Source organism: Microcaecilia unicolor, chromosome 4, assembly GCF_901765095.1.
Source record: "Microcaecilia unicolor chromosome 4, aMicUni1.1, whole genome shotgun sequence".
NCBI lineage: Eukaryota > Metazoa > Chordata > Amphibia > Gymnophiona > Siphonopidae > Microcaecilia > Microcaecilia unicolor.
Window position 1 is genome coordinate 375,317,257 of NC_044034.1, and position 16,808 is coordinate 375,334,064.

A 16,808-nucleotide genomic window follows, 5' to 3' on the forward strand; every position below is an offset into this window, starting at 1 on the left:
GGCTGGAGGATGTGGTAATGGCGGTTAACGTATTTGGGTTTAAAAAAGGTTTGGACAAGTTCCTGGAGGAAAAGTCCATAGTTGCTATTGAGACAGACATGGGAAAGCAACTGCTTGCCCCAGGAGTGGTAGCATGGAATGTTGTTACTAATTGGGTTTCTGCCGGGTACTTGCGACCTGGTTTGGCCACTGTTTGCAAACAGGACACTGGGCTAGATGGACCACTGGTCTGACCCAGTCTGACTACACTTATGTTCTTATCATTCCCTACATATGCCTTATAGATGCATATGGGATGAATTTTACATAGCCCACTTTCTGCGTTTCTAAAATTATCTGTCAGTATTTAAAGACACAACGCATGAGGTCATTATCATTATTATTCAAAGTTGTTTGAAGTTTATTCCTGTATCTGAGTCTTTTTTTTCCTTACCAAGGAGCCTCTAAATTAAGCATTTTCCTATAGACATGAAAAAAACCCCAAAAACGTTTCATTAACTCCAATGCCCTGAAATCATTCTCCACAATCTGCTCCTGAAAACAATAAAAGGCTTAAAAAATAAGATCAGCAATGTAAGAATATGTATTATTATCCTGAATACAAAAATATTTTCTATGTAGAAAGAATAAGTTAAGCTCATTTACAATCTTTCAGTGTCCTGTGCACGCCTAGAATTTTGAACAGAGCATTTCCAGAAGCATATCTTCCATATTTACAGAACCAATAATGGGCCTGAAGAAAAGTTCTGCCACAGCACTGGCATTAATGGATCTGAGCAATGAGAGAAGAACGTTTAACTTGGCGACTCTGCTCCTGTCCCATCTGTGGATCGTTCCGACATGTTCGTTGAGGGCTTGTCGTGCTTCTCTCTGCAGTCCCTCGATGTACTTCACACACAGCAGTCCTGCCAGATCTGCTTAAGAGAAAAAAGACGATTGAACTTAACTCTGACGCATTTGCCATTTACCATTTAAGAAAAGCTGTGGTATATTGTCAGCAGTAACGAGCAGGTACTAGTCAACACATTTTTAGACAACATTTAGATTTTGACACTGCAGAGTTCCAGTATCCAGGAGAAAAAGCTTCTCCTTGGACTGTGGCATGAATTAGTTTTCAAGACCACAAATGTCTCTTCATCATTATGGCAAAAAGGATCTGATTTAATCTCAAAGTTCAGGTACTTTTTTTAAGGTTCAACAATTTTTATTAATGATGACACAGAAATTACATATACACTTTATACTCCATAACATTCAAGTATTGGACATTGCCTTCAATACTGGTCAAGTCAGACAAACCATCATTAAACTTTTAACTTTTATCCCCCCCCCCCCCCCCCCAATCCCCTATGTTATAATTTTGACCTTTGAAATTCCACAAATTTTTATTAATGCTAAGATGCCAGAAAGGCGTTACACTTGCTGATGATATCAAGACTCAGGTATGAGGATACATGCTGTCTTTCTTCTATGTTTGTGCAGCGCTGCGTACGCCTTGTAGCGCTATAGAAATGCTAAATAGTAGTAGTAGTAGTAGTAGTAATCTCCTCAACAAACATTTTATATTTATCTCTCCTCCTCCATTACTTATAGATTCCCAGCCAGGTACATTGTTGAAGACTTCAATAGGCGACCCCTTCCTTAAGCCTCTGCCTATATACATGTATCCCCGTCCACGAGGAAATTATGGCAAAACTTGTCGTTCCCCCCTTTACAGTCTCCTATAATTCTATGCCCCTCCCCCTTTTACCCCCCCCCCCCCCACACACACACAAACTGTGAATACACAACAACTCCCAGTCATACTCTGCTAGATTATTAGCAGTGAAAAGGATTAGCCCACCTCCCCTCAAAGGGGGGCACCGCGAAGGGCCTGTACTCTGATGACCCTCCACCCCATTCAGGTACCTTTTTTAAATAACTGTCAAGTATTCACAGCACAGGAGAGGGAGGGTTGGTCTAACACCGGAGCAGGTAACCACGGTCCTCGAGGGCTATAACCCAGTCAGGTTTTCAAGAGTTCCACAATGAATATGCATGAGATTGATTTGCATGTACTGCTTTCATTGTATGCAAATAGCTCTCGTGGCTCTGGAGCACTGTGTCTGCCCACCCCTGCTCTGATTCAGAACTGACTTGTGCTCACAAGGGTCACACGAGACTTCATCCACTACTGTCCCTAGTTTAACACCTTCTTTTTAATCTAACCTATCTAGAGAGGCAGTGTTCCATAGCTCCTTCCAGAACCCAGTATGCATGCACTTTAAAATGGGCCACTAGGTGTCGCCATTGCGCAGTTACAGAGATTCCTGCTCCCACAGGATGTGAGCACTATTTCCATAGCAACCCAGGGAGCCAAAGCCCGGCTTGGGCATGAAACAAAAGACTCAGGCCTCTGCCACTGGCTCGAGCCTTTATAAAGCTAATTAACGAATAGAATTTCATAAAACTCATTTAAGGAAATTAATTGTGGAAGAATTCAGAAAGAAGATCACTATATAAGGTAAGCAAATGGTTTCTCCATGTATATTTATGTCCTTCTCTGTTTATGTTCTAAACTGAAATGGATAACTTATCCTTTTAAGTTAGGACTGTTTCTTGTGCAGTGCTTGGTGATATTTGACCATCTTTCAAAATGGATTAAGATGGTTTATAAAATACTCCATGGGGGAATACGCAAAAATATTGCAAATTCTGAAAAATTCTGCACACTTTGTAATTTTTTTGTGTGTGCAGAATCCCCCTATTATAAGGGCTGGCCTCTCCCCCAAGCATGAAAAACCCACCCCCCACTGCATTTTCATGCAGACCTACCACCACCCCATTCCCATAGTGCACACACACCTTATCCATCTTTTCCAGCCCCCACACTCCATCCATCTTTTTTCCAGTTACCCCCCCCCCTCGCCAGGGGCGTAGCCAGACCAAGGGCGTAGCCAGACAGCAGATTTTGGGTGGGCCTAGGCAAGAAGTGGGTGGGCACCAAATGTTCTCCCCCCTCCCTACCAAAACAATATCTCAGCTGGTGGGAAAATGCTTCTCTCCACCTTAGTAGTCTGCAGCAGGCATGCGCTAAAAACTGAGCATGCGCAGGTGCCGGTATCATGGAGAGTAGAATTTTCATTACCATCAGGGGGAAGTCTTCAGCTAGCAGAGCTTGGGATCCCCACCAGCTACCGCTAAACATGTGCTACCGTTGGGTGGGCCAATATCTCAGCTGGCAGGAAAATGCTTCTTTCCACCTTGGCAGTCTGCAGCAGGCATGCACTGAAAACTGAGCATGCGCAGGTGCCAGTATTGTGGAGAGTAGAATTTTGTTACTATCATGGGAAAGTCTTCAGCTGGCAGAGCTTGGGATCTCCACCAGCTACCGCTAAACATGTGGTACTGTTGGGTGGGCCTGAGCCCTAAGTGGGTGGGCCCTGGCCCACCTGTGGCTACGCCACTGCCCCCAGCACATACAGTCCATCCACCTAAACTAAGGTTTTATGGCTGAGCCGTATTGACTCTTCCATTCATCGGACATTAAAAGTGGAGAAAATTTCTGCAGTTCTCGGACTGCTTTTGCATACTACCTTCTCTTTAACAGCACAAGTTAATGCACTTATGAAGTCTGTATTTTTTAAGTTACATCAGTTTTGAAGTACTCGGTCTTTGTTTGTTAAAAAGCCTTTTTCTATTCTGGGTCATTCCATTGTTTTATCATTCTTGGATTGTTGTTTATTATCAGCAAGTGATCTTTCCCGTTTGCAGGTAATTCAGAACACAGCGGCCATGTTGATTTTTGGTAAAAACAAATCAGGTCATGCCAGTCCTTGTCTGCTAAGCTGCCTGTTGAAGTTTGTATTTCTTAGAAATTGGGTTGTTGGGTTTATGAACTTTTTGAAGGATCTTGTCCAGACAATATAACGAAATTGTTTCCTTTTCCTGTGTCTCCCTTAACTACCAGAGAGGGAAGTTCACATCTTCTCTATTTCCCTTCTATATCTGGCATTAGATATAAAAAAAAAAAACTGTTAGTTATCTTTTGTACATCAAGCGGTTCAAACTTGGAATTCTTTGCCCTTAGCTCTTAAAACCATGCCTACATCTGTCCTTTTATAAAAATTTGAAAACTCATCTGATTAAAGAAGTATATTGATCTGTAATATTCTTTATACGTTTATTAATTCTAAATTTTGTAAATCTGCTTTGAACCAAAATTGTCAGGAGCTGACGGACTATAAATAGCGGACCATCATCTTCATCATCACCTGTTTTCCAGGTCCCCCCTTCACAAACACATCATCCATCATTTTTTCCAGCCCCACTCCCTGTACCCACACTCCATCCATATTCTTCCATCTCCCGCAGCACTCACACCTGATCCATATTTTTCCAGCCCTCCCCAGCCTCATCCCTGCATCCACCTTTTTTTCCAGCCCCCCTCCCTCCCCTGCATACTCACCAGTCCAGCACTGTAGAAGGAAAAGGAGGAGTAAAAGCAGCGCTGCAGGTCAGACTGCTTTCTGCTCCTCTGCCGTCCTGGGCCTGACTGTTCCTCTGAGCCATATGGAGCTCCACACAGCTCTGCGGTTTAAAGGAACCGCATCAGCAGAGGAGGAAGCAGCTCAAACTGCAGCTAAACAGCTCCTCCTCCGGACTGGTGTCTGTGAAGGGAGGGAGGGAGTCATGGAATCACTTTGCGGCTGCCAGTATCTGTGCCACAGTGCCTGCAAAGGCAGACCGCCCAGAATTCTGCACGGGAAAGGCAGAATTCTGCACACAGTCTGTGGAGGGCAGAAGTTTTGCACAAATTTAGCCACAGGCAGTTATTAGGCCTGGACCAGGTCAGTGGCGTAGGAAGGGGCGGTCCGCCCCGGGTGCACGCGCTGGGGGGTTGTCAGCTCGCTGGTTCTCTGCTCTTTTCTGCCCCGGAACAGGTTACTTCCTGTTCCGGGGCAGAGAAAGCAGGGAAGCAGCAGAGCTGACGCAGCTCCCAGTGACGTGCACTGGGGGCGGATCGGCCCTCCCGCCTGCCCCCCGCTGCAAGGTAGGGTGCGTTTTGGGGGGGGTGTGCTCTGGAGGGGGGGGGCGCCGTGCCCTGCACCTGGGGGGGATGCACAGCGGCAACCCGCCCCGGGTGTCAGGCACCCTCGCTACGGCACTGGACCAGGTGTATCATATAACAATGCGCATAGGTTTTAGAAACACCCCTGACCCACCCATTCCACGCACATGCCACGTCCCCTTTCCATCTATGCAACTTAGAATTTACGCACATCACGTTACTGAATACGCTTAGAGACGTGTGTGTAAATTCTAATTAATGCCAATTACTGTCTATAATTGTTAACTGGCAATTATCGACACTGCCTTGTTAAGTTGCAAGCGCAAATCCAGAATACGACCGGATTTGCGTGCGTAACTTAAGTCACGCTATATAGAATCCATGGGATAGCGCAGCACTGAAATTCACAATACAGCATTGCAAACAAGGAGAGTAGATTGTCTCAGTCTAAGCTCCTTGACTGCAAATATCAAAGCAAACTCTGGAGCATTTTGAATATAACCCTCCTCCCCCCTTCACAGACCCCTCAAAAACTCCCCTTACCACTACCCCTATCCCCTCCTAACAGAAAGAATGCAAAAATCAAGGAGGTTTATTAACACAACATAAACCTAACAAGTTTGCTGTTGTTTGGGATCAAGCTCTGCCCATTGCCTTCAGCCCAGATAATGGGCCAGGTAGGGTCATGCCGTCTCCTGTCGAAAAACCTCCTTGCTTGCTGCAATGGTGCAATCAAATGCATGAGGCTCTTGAGAATGGAATTCTGATCAGCGGTCAAGATGCTATTTAACATATTTATAAATGATCTTGAAATTGGAACTATAAGTGAGATGGTTAAATTTGCAGATGACACAAAACTATTCAAGGTTCTTAAAACACATGCGGACTGTGAAAAATTGTAGGAAATTGGAAGACTGGACATCCAAATGGCAGGTGAAATTTAAAGTGGACAAATGCAAAGTGATGCACATTGAGAAGAATAATCCGAATCATAGTTACCTGATGCTAGAGTCGACCCTGGGGGTCAACACCCAAGAAAACGTTCTATGTGTCACTGTAGGTAATACACTGAAATCTTCTGTCCAGTGTGCAGCAGCGGCCAAAAAAGCAAATAGGATGCTAGGAATTATTATGAAAGGGATGGTAAATAAAACTGACAATAATATAATGTCTCTGTGTTGCTCCCTTGAGTATTGCATTCAGTTCTAGTCACTGTATTTAAAAAAATAGATATAGTGGAATTAGAAAAGGTTCAAAGAAGAGCAACCAAAATGATAAAGGAGATGGAACTCCTCTCCTATGAGGAAAGGCTAAAGAGGTTAGGGCTCTTCAGCTTGGAAAAGAGATGGATGAGGGGAGATATGATTGAGGTCTACAAAATCCTGAGTGGTGTGGAGCGGGTGAAGGTGAATCGATTTTTTACTCATTCAAAAAGTACAAAGACCAGGGGTACACTCAATGAAATTGCATGGAAATACTTTCAAAACAAATAAGAGGAAATATTTTTTCACTCAATGAATAGTTAAACTGTCAAACTCTTTGCTAGCAGATGTAACATAGTAGATGACGGCAGAGAAAGACCTGTACGGTCCATCCAGTCTGCCCAACAAGATAAACTCATATGTGCTACTTTATGTGTGTATCTGACCTTGATTTGTATCTGCCATTTTCAGGGCACAGACCGTAGAAGTCTGCCCAGCACTAGCCACGCCTCCCAACCACTAGCCCAGCCTCCCACCACCGGTTCTGCTACCCAATCTCCGCTAAGTTTATGAGGAGCCATTCCTTCTGAACAGGATTCCTTTGTTTATCCCACACATTTTTGAATTCCGTTACCGTTTTCATCTCCACTACCTCCCGCGGGAGGGCATTTCAAGCATCCACTACTCTCTCCGTGAAAAAATACTTCCTGACATTTTTCTTGAGTCTGCCCCCCTTCAATATCATTTCATCCTCTAGTTCTACCGCCTTCTCATGTACGTAAAAGGTTCGTTTGCGGATTAATACCTTTCAAATATTTGAACGTCTGTATCATATCACCCCTGTTTCTCCTTTCCTCCAGAGTATACATGTTTAGTTCAACAAGTCTCTCCTCATACGTCTTGTAACGCAAATCCCATACCATTCTTGTAGCTTTTCTTTGCACCACTTCAATTCTTTTTACATCCTTAGCAAGATACGGCCTCCAAAACTGAACACAATACTCCAGGTGGGGCCTCACCAACGACTTATTCAGTGGCATCAACACCTCCTTTCTTCTGCTGGTCGCACCTCTCTCTATACAGCCTAACAACCTTCTAGCTACGGTTACTGCCTTGTCACACTGTTTCGTCGCCTTCAGATCCTCAGATACTATCACCCCAAGATGTAGCAACAGCAGATAACATATCTGGGTTTAAAAAAGTTTTGGACAAGTTCCTGGAGGAAAAGTACATAGTTTGCTATTGAGGCAGACATGGGGAAGCCACTGTTTGCCCTGGGATTGGTAGCATGGAATGTTGCTACTATTTGGGTTTCTGCCAGGTACTTGTGACCTGGATTGGCCACTGTTGGAAACAGGATACTGGGCTAGATGGACCATTAGTCTGACCTACTGTGGCTATTTTTATGTTGTTATGACCCTACTCACCTCTCCCTTGGAGGAGGTGTCGTGTTTAGGCCTTTTGGCCATTGCAGTCCTGCTGGTCACACTGCCACTGCCTGTTCTAGGTGTGTGTGCGTGCAGCAGCCCAATGTTTAAAAGACCTGAGGCGGGAAAACACCAGAGAATGATGTTGGGCCTGGGTGTACATAAGGAAGGCCCAGGTTTCCCTCCAGTGTCTTTGCAACAGTCTACTCTCAAGCTTGTTTGCCTTGCACCTTGCTTCCTGCTCTGCCTATCTTCAGCTCTTCCCATGCCAGTCTCCTGCTCCAGTCCTACCTCGTTTCCTGCTCCAGCCCTGCTCCGTCTCCTTTCAGCCCCAGCCCTGCCTGTCTCCAGTTCCAGCTCTGCCTATTTCCAGCTCCAGCCTTAGTCCTGCCTTTTCCAGTCCCAGCTCTACTCATCTCCAGCTCCAGCATGCCTTGTTTTCTGCCAAGCCTTGCCTGCCTAGTCCTTTTCCTAATGCTGTGCCTAGCCCGAATGACTTGCCTGCCACTCGCCGGTCCCCAGCGGTGGCCCAAGGGCTCACCTTCCCGAGTTTATGACAAATGCATGCTTAATACATTGTAAAAGGCACTGGATGCGCTCAGGAGTTCTGCAGCAGTTCTGCCATCAGTGCGCACTAATCCTACGCTAAAAAATATTTTTTAGCGTGGACAGTGCATTTGGGGGCAGAGAGTAGGTGTCCCGTGTGCTAATTGGCAAATCACTGTGTGCTGCTGGTTAGCGTGGGAGCTCTTATTGCCTAGCAGATGGGTGGCGGTAAGGGCTCTCGTTCTAATTGGAAAACTAGCGCAAGACCATTAGTGGAAAAAAAGAAATTATGGACATTTATTTATTGTCAGTAGTTATACACTGCCTACATCTAAGCGTTTGCTCAGATACTTTGGACTGTCCCTAATGGGTTCACAATCTAGTGAAGGCGCTGCGTACACCTTGTAGCGCTATAGAAATGCTAAATAGTAGTAGTAGTAGTCATATTACAGCCATGTTGCAAATGGCCTGAGCGTATGAGAGAACCACACGCTAAAAACAGCGCAGGCCACTGATTGGCTAAGTAAATGGGTCCCTAGATTTGTTGTTCTCAATTTGTGTCACTTTTTGGTTTTATTTCAGTCATTGTCAATATTATATTATATTATTATGCATTATTTTTATATACTTCATATACATTCCTTTACAATCTATATTCATATTAATCTTGTGTTAGGATTGTTTTCTTAATCTTAGTTTTGCATATAGTAGGTATAAGTTTCTCACACTGTGTTTCATACCTTTATTGTTTAATTGTATTAAAATGATTCTGTATATATTTTTCTAGTTCACAGACTCATTTTCTTTTCTTTTTTAGTGCATCTGACTATTGCCAAGGCCTTTACATACTCACGCGGCGGTTAACAAGTACGTAAGTATTGCCATACTGGGACAAACCAAAGGTCCATCAAGCCCAGCATCCTGTTTCCAACAGTGGCCAATCCAGATCACAAATACCTGGCAAGATCCCAAAAAAGTACTAAACATTTTATACTGCTTATCCCAGAAATAGTGGATTTTCCCCAAGTCCAATTTAATAATGGTCTATGGACTTTTCCTTTAGGAAGCCGTCCAAACCTTTTTAAAACTCCGCTAAGCTAACCGCCTTTACCACATTCTCTGGCAATGAATTCCAGAGTCTAATTACATGTTTAGTGAAGAAACTTTTTCTCCAATTCGTTTTAAATTTACTACATTGTAGCTTCATCGCATGCCCCCTAGTCCTAGTATTTTTTGAAAGCGTGAACAGACGCTTCACGTCTACCCGTTCCACTCCACTCATTATTTTATAGACCTCTATCATATCTCCCCTCAGCCGTATTTTCTCCAAGCTGAAGAGCCCTAGCCACTTCAGCCTGTACTAATAGGGAAATCTTCCCATCCCCTTTATCATTTTCGTTGTCCTTCTCTGCACCTTTTCTAATTCCACTATATCTTTTTTCAGATGCAGCGACCAGAATTGAACACAATATTTGAGGTGCAGTCACACTATGGAGTGATACAAAGGCATTATAACGTCCTCATTTTTGTTTTCCATTCCTTTCCTAATAATACCTAACATTCTATTTGCTTTCTTAGCCGCAGCAGCACACTGAGCAGAAGGATTCAACGTATCATCAACAATGACAATTTTCTATGCAGGTACTATTACTGTCCCTAATGGACTCACTGGGACAACGGAGGGCTTAGGGCCTGTTTTATCAAGCCACATTAGCGGTTCCTGGTGCAGCAATGCCAACAAAGCCCCTTCACTTTCAATGGGCTTCGTCAGCATTGCCGTGCGGGAACCGTTATTGCAGCTTGATAAAAGAGGCCGCAAGTGACTTGTCCAAGTTCAGAAACCAGTGAAAAATGGGTGGCATTAATAGCTCAATTTTGATAAAGAGCAGACATAAAAAAATTTGGGGTTTTATTTCAAGATTTAACTTTAACCGATGTATAGTTATCCATTTTTCAACTGTTAACACAGTATTCCTGGTCTGGCATTAAGGCAACATAGTGTGAAGAGAAAATCCTAAAAAAATAAAAAAATAAAAAAAAGCCATGGAATAGGAGGCAATGTTCTATTGTGGATTAGGAACTTGTTAATGGATAGAAAACAGAGGGTAGGATAAATTCCCATTTTTCTCAGTGGAGGAGAATAGTGGAGTAGCACAGGGATCTCTACTGGGACCAGTGCTATTTAACATATTTATAAATGAGCTGGAAATCGGAACAACGAGTGAGAACAAAAAGAAATTAAGCTCTGGAGCTTGTTGCCAGAGGATGTGGTAACAGAGGTTAGTTAGTGTATCTGGATTTAAAAAAAGGTTTGGACAAGTTCCTGGAAGGAAAGTCCATAGTCTGTTATTAAGATGGACATGGGAGAAGCCACTGCTTGCCCTGGGACTGGTAGCGTGGAATACTGCTACTATTTGGGTTTCTGCCAGGTACTTGTGACCTGAATTGGCCACTGTTGATAGCAGGATACTGGGCTAGATGGACCACTGATCTGACCCCATATGGCTATTCTTATGTTCTTATGATTAAATTTGCAGAGGACACAAAACTATTCAAAGTTGTTAAAACAAGTGTGGACTGTGAAAAAGTGCAGGAAGACTTTAGGAAACTGGAAGACTGGGCATTCAAAAGGCAGATGAAATTTAATGTGGACAAATACAAAGTGATGCACCTTGGGAAAAATAATCCAACTCATAGTTACTTGACACTCAAGTCCACCTTAGGAGTCAGCACCCAAGAAAAGGATCTAGGTGTCATTGTAGACAATATGTTGAAATCTTCTGCCCAGTGTGCAGCGGTGGCCAAAAAAGCAAACGGGATGCTAGGAATTATTAGGAAAGGGACGGAAGATAAGATGAAGGATATTACAATGCATCTGTGTTTCTCCATGGTGCAACCTCACCTTGAGCATTATGTGCAATTCTGGTTATGGTATCTCGAAAAGATTATAGCAGAATTAGAAAAGGTTCAAAGAAGGGTGACCTAAATGATAAAAGGGATGGAACTCCTCTCATTTGAGGAAAGGCTAAAGAGGTTAGGGCTCTTCACCAGCTTGGAAAAGGCAGCTGGGGGGGGTGGGGGAGGAATATGACAGAGGTTTACAAAATCCTGAGTGGTGAATCAATTTTTACTCTATCAAAAGCTTAAAGGACACTCAATGAAGTTACTTCATAATACTTCTAAAATGAATAGGAGGAGCAGATATTTTTCACTCAACAAATAGTTAAGCTCTGAAACTCATTGTCAGAGGATATGGTTACAGTGGTTATCATAGCTGGGTTTAAAAGCATCCAGCCCTGGTTTACCAATCCCATTAAAACTTGATGATTTCACTTGCTCTTCATTTAATTGTTCTGCATTGGAGTTTACTTTGTTCATGTAGGAGTTATGAGGAAATAGCTCCATAAAGACTGGTCATATTTTATCTTTTCATAAGACATGGTCATTATTAGACAACTTTGTTAATTGATACATCTATATAATTTTATATGGATACTTTTCTCTTTTATAAACATGCACATTTACTGTTTCATATGTTGATTTTGGTTTATTGTTTTTACTTTTGCTTTTAAATATGTTTGGCATGTTGCCATTTGTATTGCACTGACTGTACTTACTCATATATCTTGTAAATATATATATTACTTACTATATCTTTCTGCAAAAATCATAAATAAAGATTTAAAAAATTAGGTTTGGACAAATCCCTGGAGGGAAAGCCCATAGTCTGCAATTGAGATAGACATGGGGAAGCCACTGCTTGCCCTGGGACTGGTAACTACTATTTGGGATTCTTTCAGGTACTTGTGACCTGGATACTGGGCATCCAAATAGGAGCTGTAATTTATTGTGGGCAAATGCAAAGTGATGCATCTTGGGAAGAATAATCCAAATTATAGCTTCTTTTTTTCTCTCTGCCTCTGCAGCAGGTTCTGGCAAATGGAGGTGAATGTCCTTATGCATATTTTACAAAATGCCCTTTATTTGATTGAGCCTTTTGTAAAATACAGGGGAACTGAGTTTGTCCTATCCTGGACAACTCAATGCTTTCCTTAATGTCTAATGCAAAATAGGCTTCACCGGTACCTGGTTCTGGGACAGAACATTCCTGTACACTGCGCTGCACTCAGAGCCACCAAACCTGTGTACAGATGTGAATCGAGCAGGTGAGATTTCCATGACATTTCTAATGAATGATTTGCTAAGATATTAGGATTCGGTTTCTGTATCTGTGAAGAGTCAGGGGAAAAACCCACGAGGTGCTCTGCCACATCCCTTCTGTACGGTTTCTAGGCTGTTGCATGAAGTAATGTGGTTAATGCAGTCCAGAGCAGCCTGATTCCAAAAGACAGGGAAATTACCCCTCACCGAAACAGTTCCTCTCTTACAGTTAGTGGTCGGAAACATTGTACGTCAGGGACAATTGTAAGTAGAAGTAAATAGACAAACACAGTGAAGGCGTGTTTGCAAGACCATAACATGTATTACCAAATCCACTGTCATCAGCTGACAACAGGATCCAGTAAATTATAAACAAAAGATGCTGTGCATTTCAAAATATGCATCCCAAGGTGTAAGTGGGCTCCGGGTCTTTAAACATTGCATACATCCAGCAGTGCATTTGCAGTGAAACAAAATGCTTGCAGAACTTCTCAAAGGGATAGAATAAGAGAATTGCAATATTCAGCTGTACAGATGCTTTAACAGCCTGCCACCTGCATTACTCAGCAATAGCTTCTCCCTCCCCCTTACCAGACGGCTGAAGGTCTCCTTGGCTGCCTTTCCTTACCTGGGTTGAATAGGACGGTTCCCTTCAAATACGCGTATTCCTTGGTGCTGATATCAAGACTCCAGCACATGATCAGAAAGCTTTTAATGCCCCGGATCTCGGAGGCTGCAGGGAGCTGGTACTGCAGCTTCTGCAGCTGTGCTTTTGGGGGCTGAAGCTCCTGTTGCCCGTGTGTTAAAATCCTCTGTAACATGCTGGGCTCCAATGTCTCTACCGTCTCAAAATCCACCCTGTCTTGGGCCAGTCCCAGCACCAGCAATGGGGCCCAACACTTCCTAACCAGCAGGAGCTGATCTTCCAGGGGCAGCTCCTGAAAGCAGGACACGTTGCTGACAAATTTCAGGGTCTTGACCAGCACAGCACAGGCAGCCTTGCAGGCTACCTGTGGACTCTTCAGGGTCGCCTTCCTCTGGGAGCTGCTGCAGGGACAGCCCTGGACATGTCCAGTGTCCTCCTCTTGCTGGTCTCTGCAATGGGCTCCTTCCTGCTCCTGGTTCCTTAAAATATTGTATAAGATGCTGCTGTGTTTTGTGTTGTCCATGCAGCAGTGACTTCTGTCCAGGCAAGCCATGGGGGAGAGAGGGGCAGCTCCTGTAGCCATGTGCTGTTCAAATGGAGTCTGTCAGATATAGATCGGGAGAAATGCAGCACCTCCTTTTCCCTTTCTTGCAACTGGAAAGATGATGAGACTAGAGGGAGCTCGTGAACTGCAGAGAACAATCACCTTGCTGCAATGAGCTTTTTTCTCCTTGGCTATGTAAATCTTGACCCGCTTTGTTTAAATGCAGTCCTGCTAACTGACTGTTTTGGGGTTCAATACATTACAGCCTCTGGGTGCGAATCCTGTCCTGGTTGAGGTGCAAATTTCATGTGTCTGGACCCTCTGGCTCTGGTTAGAAGCAGCTCAGTGTTTAGTTTTGTGGATCCTGGTGGCTGAGAGAGAGAGAGGTTTCTCTCATGGCCCTTTCTTGGAAGCTTGACTTAAGCTTAAGATTCTGGGTTTACATTTTAAGGCTATTCATGCAATCGACCCAGTGCAGCTAATGGAAACTTATTTATTTATTATTTATATACAAAGGCTTGTTATATCGCCATATGCCATGGAAATTACTTCAAAGCAGTGTACAATAATAAATACCACAAAGTGGGGGGGGGGGGGGGGGGGGAGAGTAAGCAAGGGAGAAGAGGTGAGTCTTCAAAGCAGAGTACATGGATATAATTGCAAAAATCCTGTCTTAGGAGGTCGGTCTGGATAAACATAAATCCTGCCCTACACATTTTAAAGAAAGTAAATAATAATTTATCCTGTTCCAAAAGATTGTGGGACATCGCCACCACTCCACAGTTAATAGCAAACTGGGGTATATCAAAACTCTGACAAACAGTGGTTTCCTTCAAAGATAATGTCATTATATTAGAGCAAACTGTTTGATCCTGAACCTCACTCTGCCCAAGTTCTTGATGGATTCCAGGACGTAAAAAGCCCTAGCAATCACAGGTAGCGAGGCAGGATTAAAATTCACAATTTGAAGAAAATGCTGTTTTAACATTTCCACTGCAGAAATTAAAGAGTAATAAGGAAAATTCACAAATCTCAAATCATTCCCTCTCAGTGCTTTTTCCATCCTGCCTGTTAACAGAATTAGCAAACACCATGGACAGACTGACCACTGGGACACTAACAGGCTTATTTTCGAAAGAGAAGGATGTCCATCTTTCGATAGAAATCGAAAGATTGGCGTCCTCACAGGGTCATCCAAATCGGTATAATTGAAAGCTTATTTTGGGCGTCCCCAACTGTTTTCCGTCATGGGGATGACCCAAGTTCACGGGGGCATGTTGGAGGCGTAGCGAAGGCGGGACTTGGGCGTGCCTAACACATCAGTATCCTCGACCCATAATCGAAAAAAAAGGGCGTCCCTGACGAGCACTTGCACGACTTTACCTGGTCCTGTTTTTCTTACGACCAAGGCACAAAAAGCTGCCCGAACTGACCAGATGACCACCAGAGAGAATCGGGGATGACCTCCCCTTACTCCCCCAGTAATCACTAACCCCCTCCCACCCTCAAAAAAAATCTTTAAAAATCTTTTGTGCCAGCCTCTATGCCAGCCTCAAATGTCATAAGGTCCATCACAGCAGTATGCAGGTCCCTGGAGCAGTTTTAGTGGGTGCAGTGCACTTCAGGCAGGCGGACCCAGGCCTACCCCCCCCCCCCCCCACCTGTTACTCTTGTGGTGGTAAATGTGAGCCCTTCCAACCCACCACAAACCCACTGTACCCACATCTAGGTGCCCCCCTTCACCTGTAAGGGCTATGGTAGTGGTGTACAGTTTTGGGGAGTGGGTTTGGGGGGGGTTGGGGGGCTCAGCACACAAGGTAAGGGAGCTATGTACCTGGGAGCAATTTCTGAAGTCCACTGCAGTGCACCCTAGGGTGCCCGGTTGGTGTCTTGGCATGTCAGGGGGACCAGTGCACTACGAATGCTGGCTCCTCCCATGACCAAAGGGGTTGGATTTTGTCGTTTCTGAGATGGGCGTCCTTGGTTTCCATTATCGCCGAAAATCAGAAACGACCAGGTCTAGGGACGACCATCTCTAAAGACAACCTAAATTTCAAGATTTGGGCATCCCCGACCGTATTATCGAAACGAAAGATGGACGTCCATCTTGTTTCGATAATACGGGTTTCCCCGCCCCTCCATCGGGAGGTTTTGCAAGGACGTGCACAGCAAAACGTGGGCGTCCCTTTTGATTATGCCACTGTAAGGCAGTCCCTGAGGGCCCATAACAGCAAGGGGTCTACTGTGCTCCAACCTCTATCTGGTTTAATGGCTTTTGATAGGTGGTTAGGGGCCCAGATCACTGTCAGTCTGCCTCTGGCACATGCTAAATTCTAAGAAGCCTGTGTAACTAATTCCGTGCTAAGCTTTAATAAAAGGGACCCTTCGTTTCTAATAAAAGGTCACCCTTAACTAAAGCAGCTCCCCAAATTAAGAAGGGAGCTAGAAAATTCCTAAGCAGTTGTATCTTTTACATGAGCTGGGGCAAATGGTATCAATATTCCTAATCCATTTCAAATATAGAGCGATTCCCTAAATGCAGTTTAATACTAGGTTCCTGATAAGATGAAAACTTGGTAACAGGGTGCCTAGGATGGGAGGCTACACAGGTTCCTATTTTGAGTGTCCTTGAGCCTACAGCAGCAACACAGGCTGTACAGATCATGAGCAAAATCAACCCATGTATATTTGCACCTGCCCAATAGTAGGTGAAATGCAAACGCATATTTTATAAACGCATGTCTCAAATAGTGAAATTTGGTGTAAAGATGGTTTAAACATACACAACACATGTAAATCACAACTTTGCCCACACACTCTCCCCAATCTCCAACTCTGAACATGGTGATACCTAGGCCATATAAAAGTAAATGGAGAACAATTTTATCAGAGGCATTTTAAGCATATGAAAAATTACCTAAAGTGTAAGTGAAGAAAACTAGTACCATACACAGATCACAAAATACTGCTTGCTAATATTGATGTCTCAACAACCCAAACTAGCAGTACAGTAGTGTCTATATTGAAAATAAGGGGGAAAAGTCTCAACAGTTGCGGCAACACCTTAAAACAATCAGTTGCCCACAAAAAAAGTCATCATCGACTAAAAAACCCCCATCGACGTCAGTATCAGCTGGTTGAGTTGTCAGCTGATCTAGAAGGCAGTTGACCAGTGAGTGACAGCTAATACGTGTCAGCCAGGGATTGGGTAGCAATATGTTTTAAATCTGAT

At 43.8% G+C, this 16,808-nt stretch overlaps 1 protein-coding gene across 1 annotated transcript; it reads right to left on the bottom strand.

Annotated features, from left to right (window-relative positions):
- Window positions 1–569: 569 nt before the first annotated feature.
- On the bottom strand, window positions 570–13,585 carry NR0B1 (nuclear receptor subfamily 0 group B member 1). Its single transcript, XM_030202378.1, has 2 exons — window positions 13,015–13,585; window positions 570–914 (listed from the first exon to the last, which is right to left on the bottom strand). Exons 1-2 carry the CDS (start codon window positions 13,583–13,585, stop codon window positions 670–672), a joined length of 816 nt encoding a protein of 271 aa, XP_030058238.1. The 3' UTR covers window positions 570–669.
- Window positions 13,586–16,808: the final 3,223 nt, after the last annotated feature.

Coding starts and splice junctions, on each gene's coding strand:
- NR0B1 (XM_030202378.1), bottom strand. CDS start 13,585: ATGGCTTGCCTGGACAGAAGTCACTGCTGCATGGACAACACAAAACAC. Junction 915..13,014: donor AACCGTCCTATTCAACCCAG/GTAAGGAAAGGC, acceptor TCTCTTAAGCAG/ATCTGGCAGGACTGCTGTGT.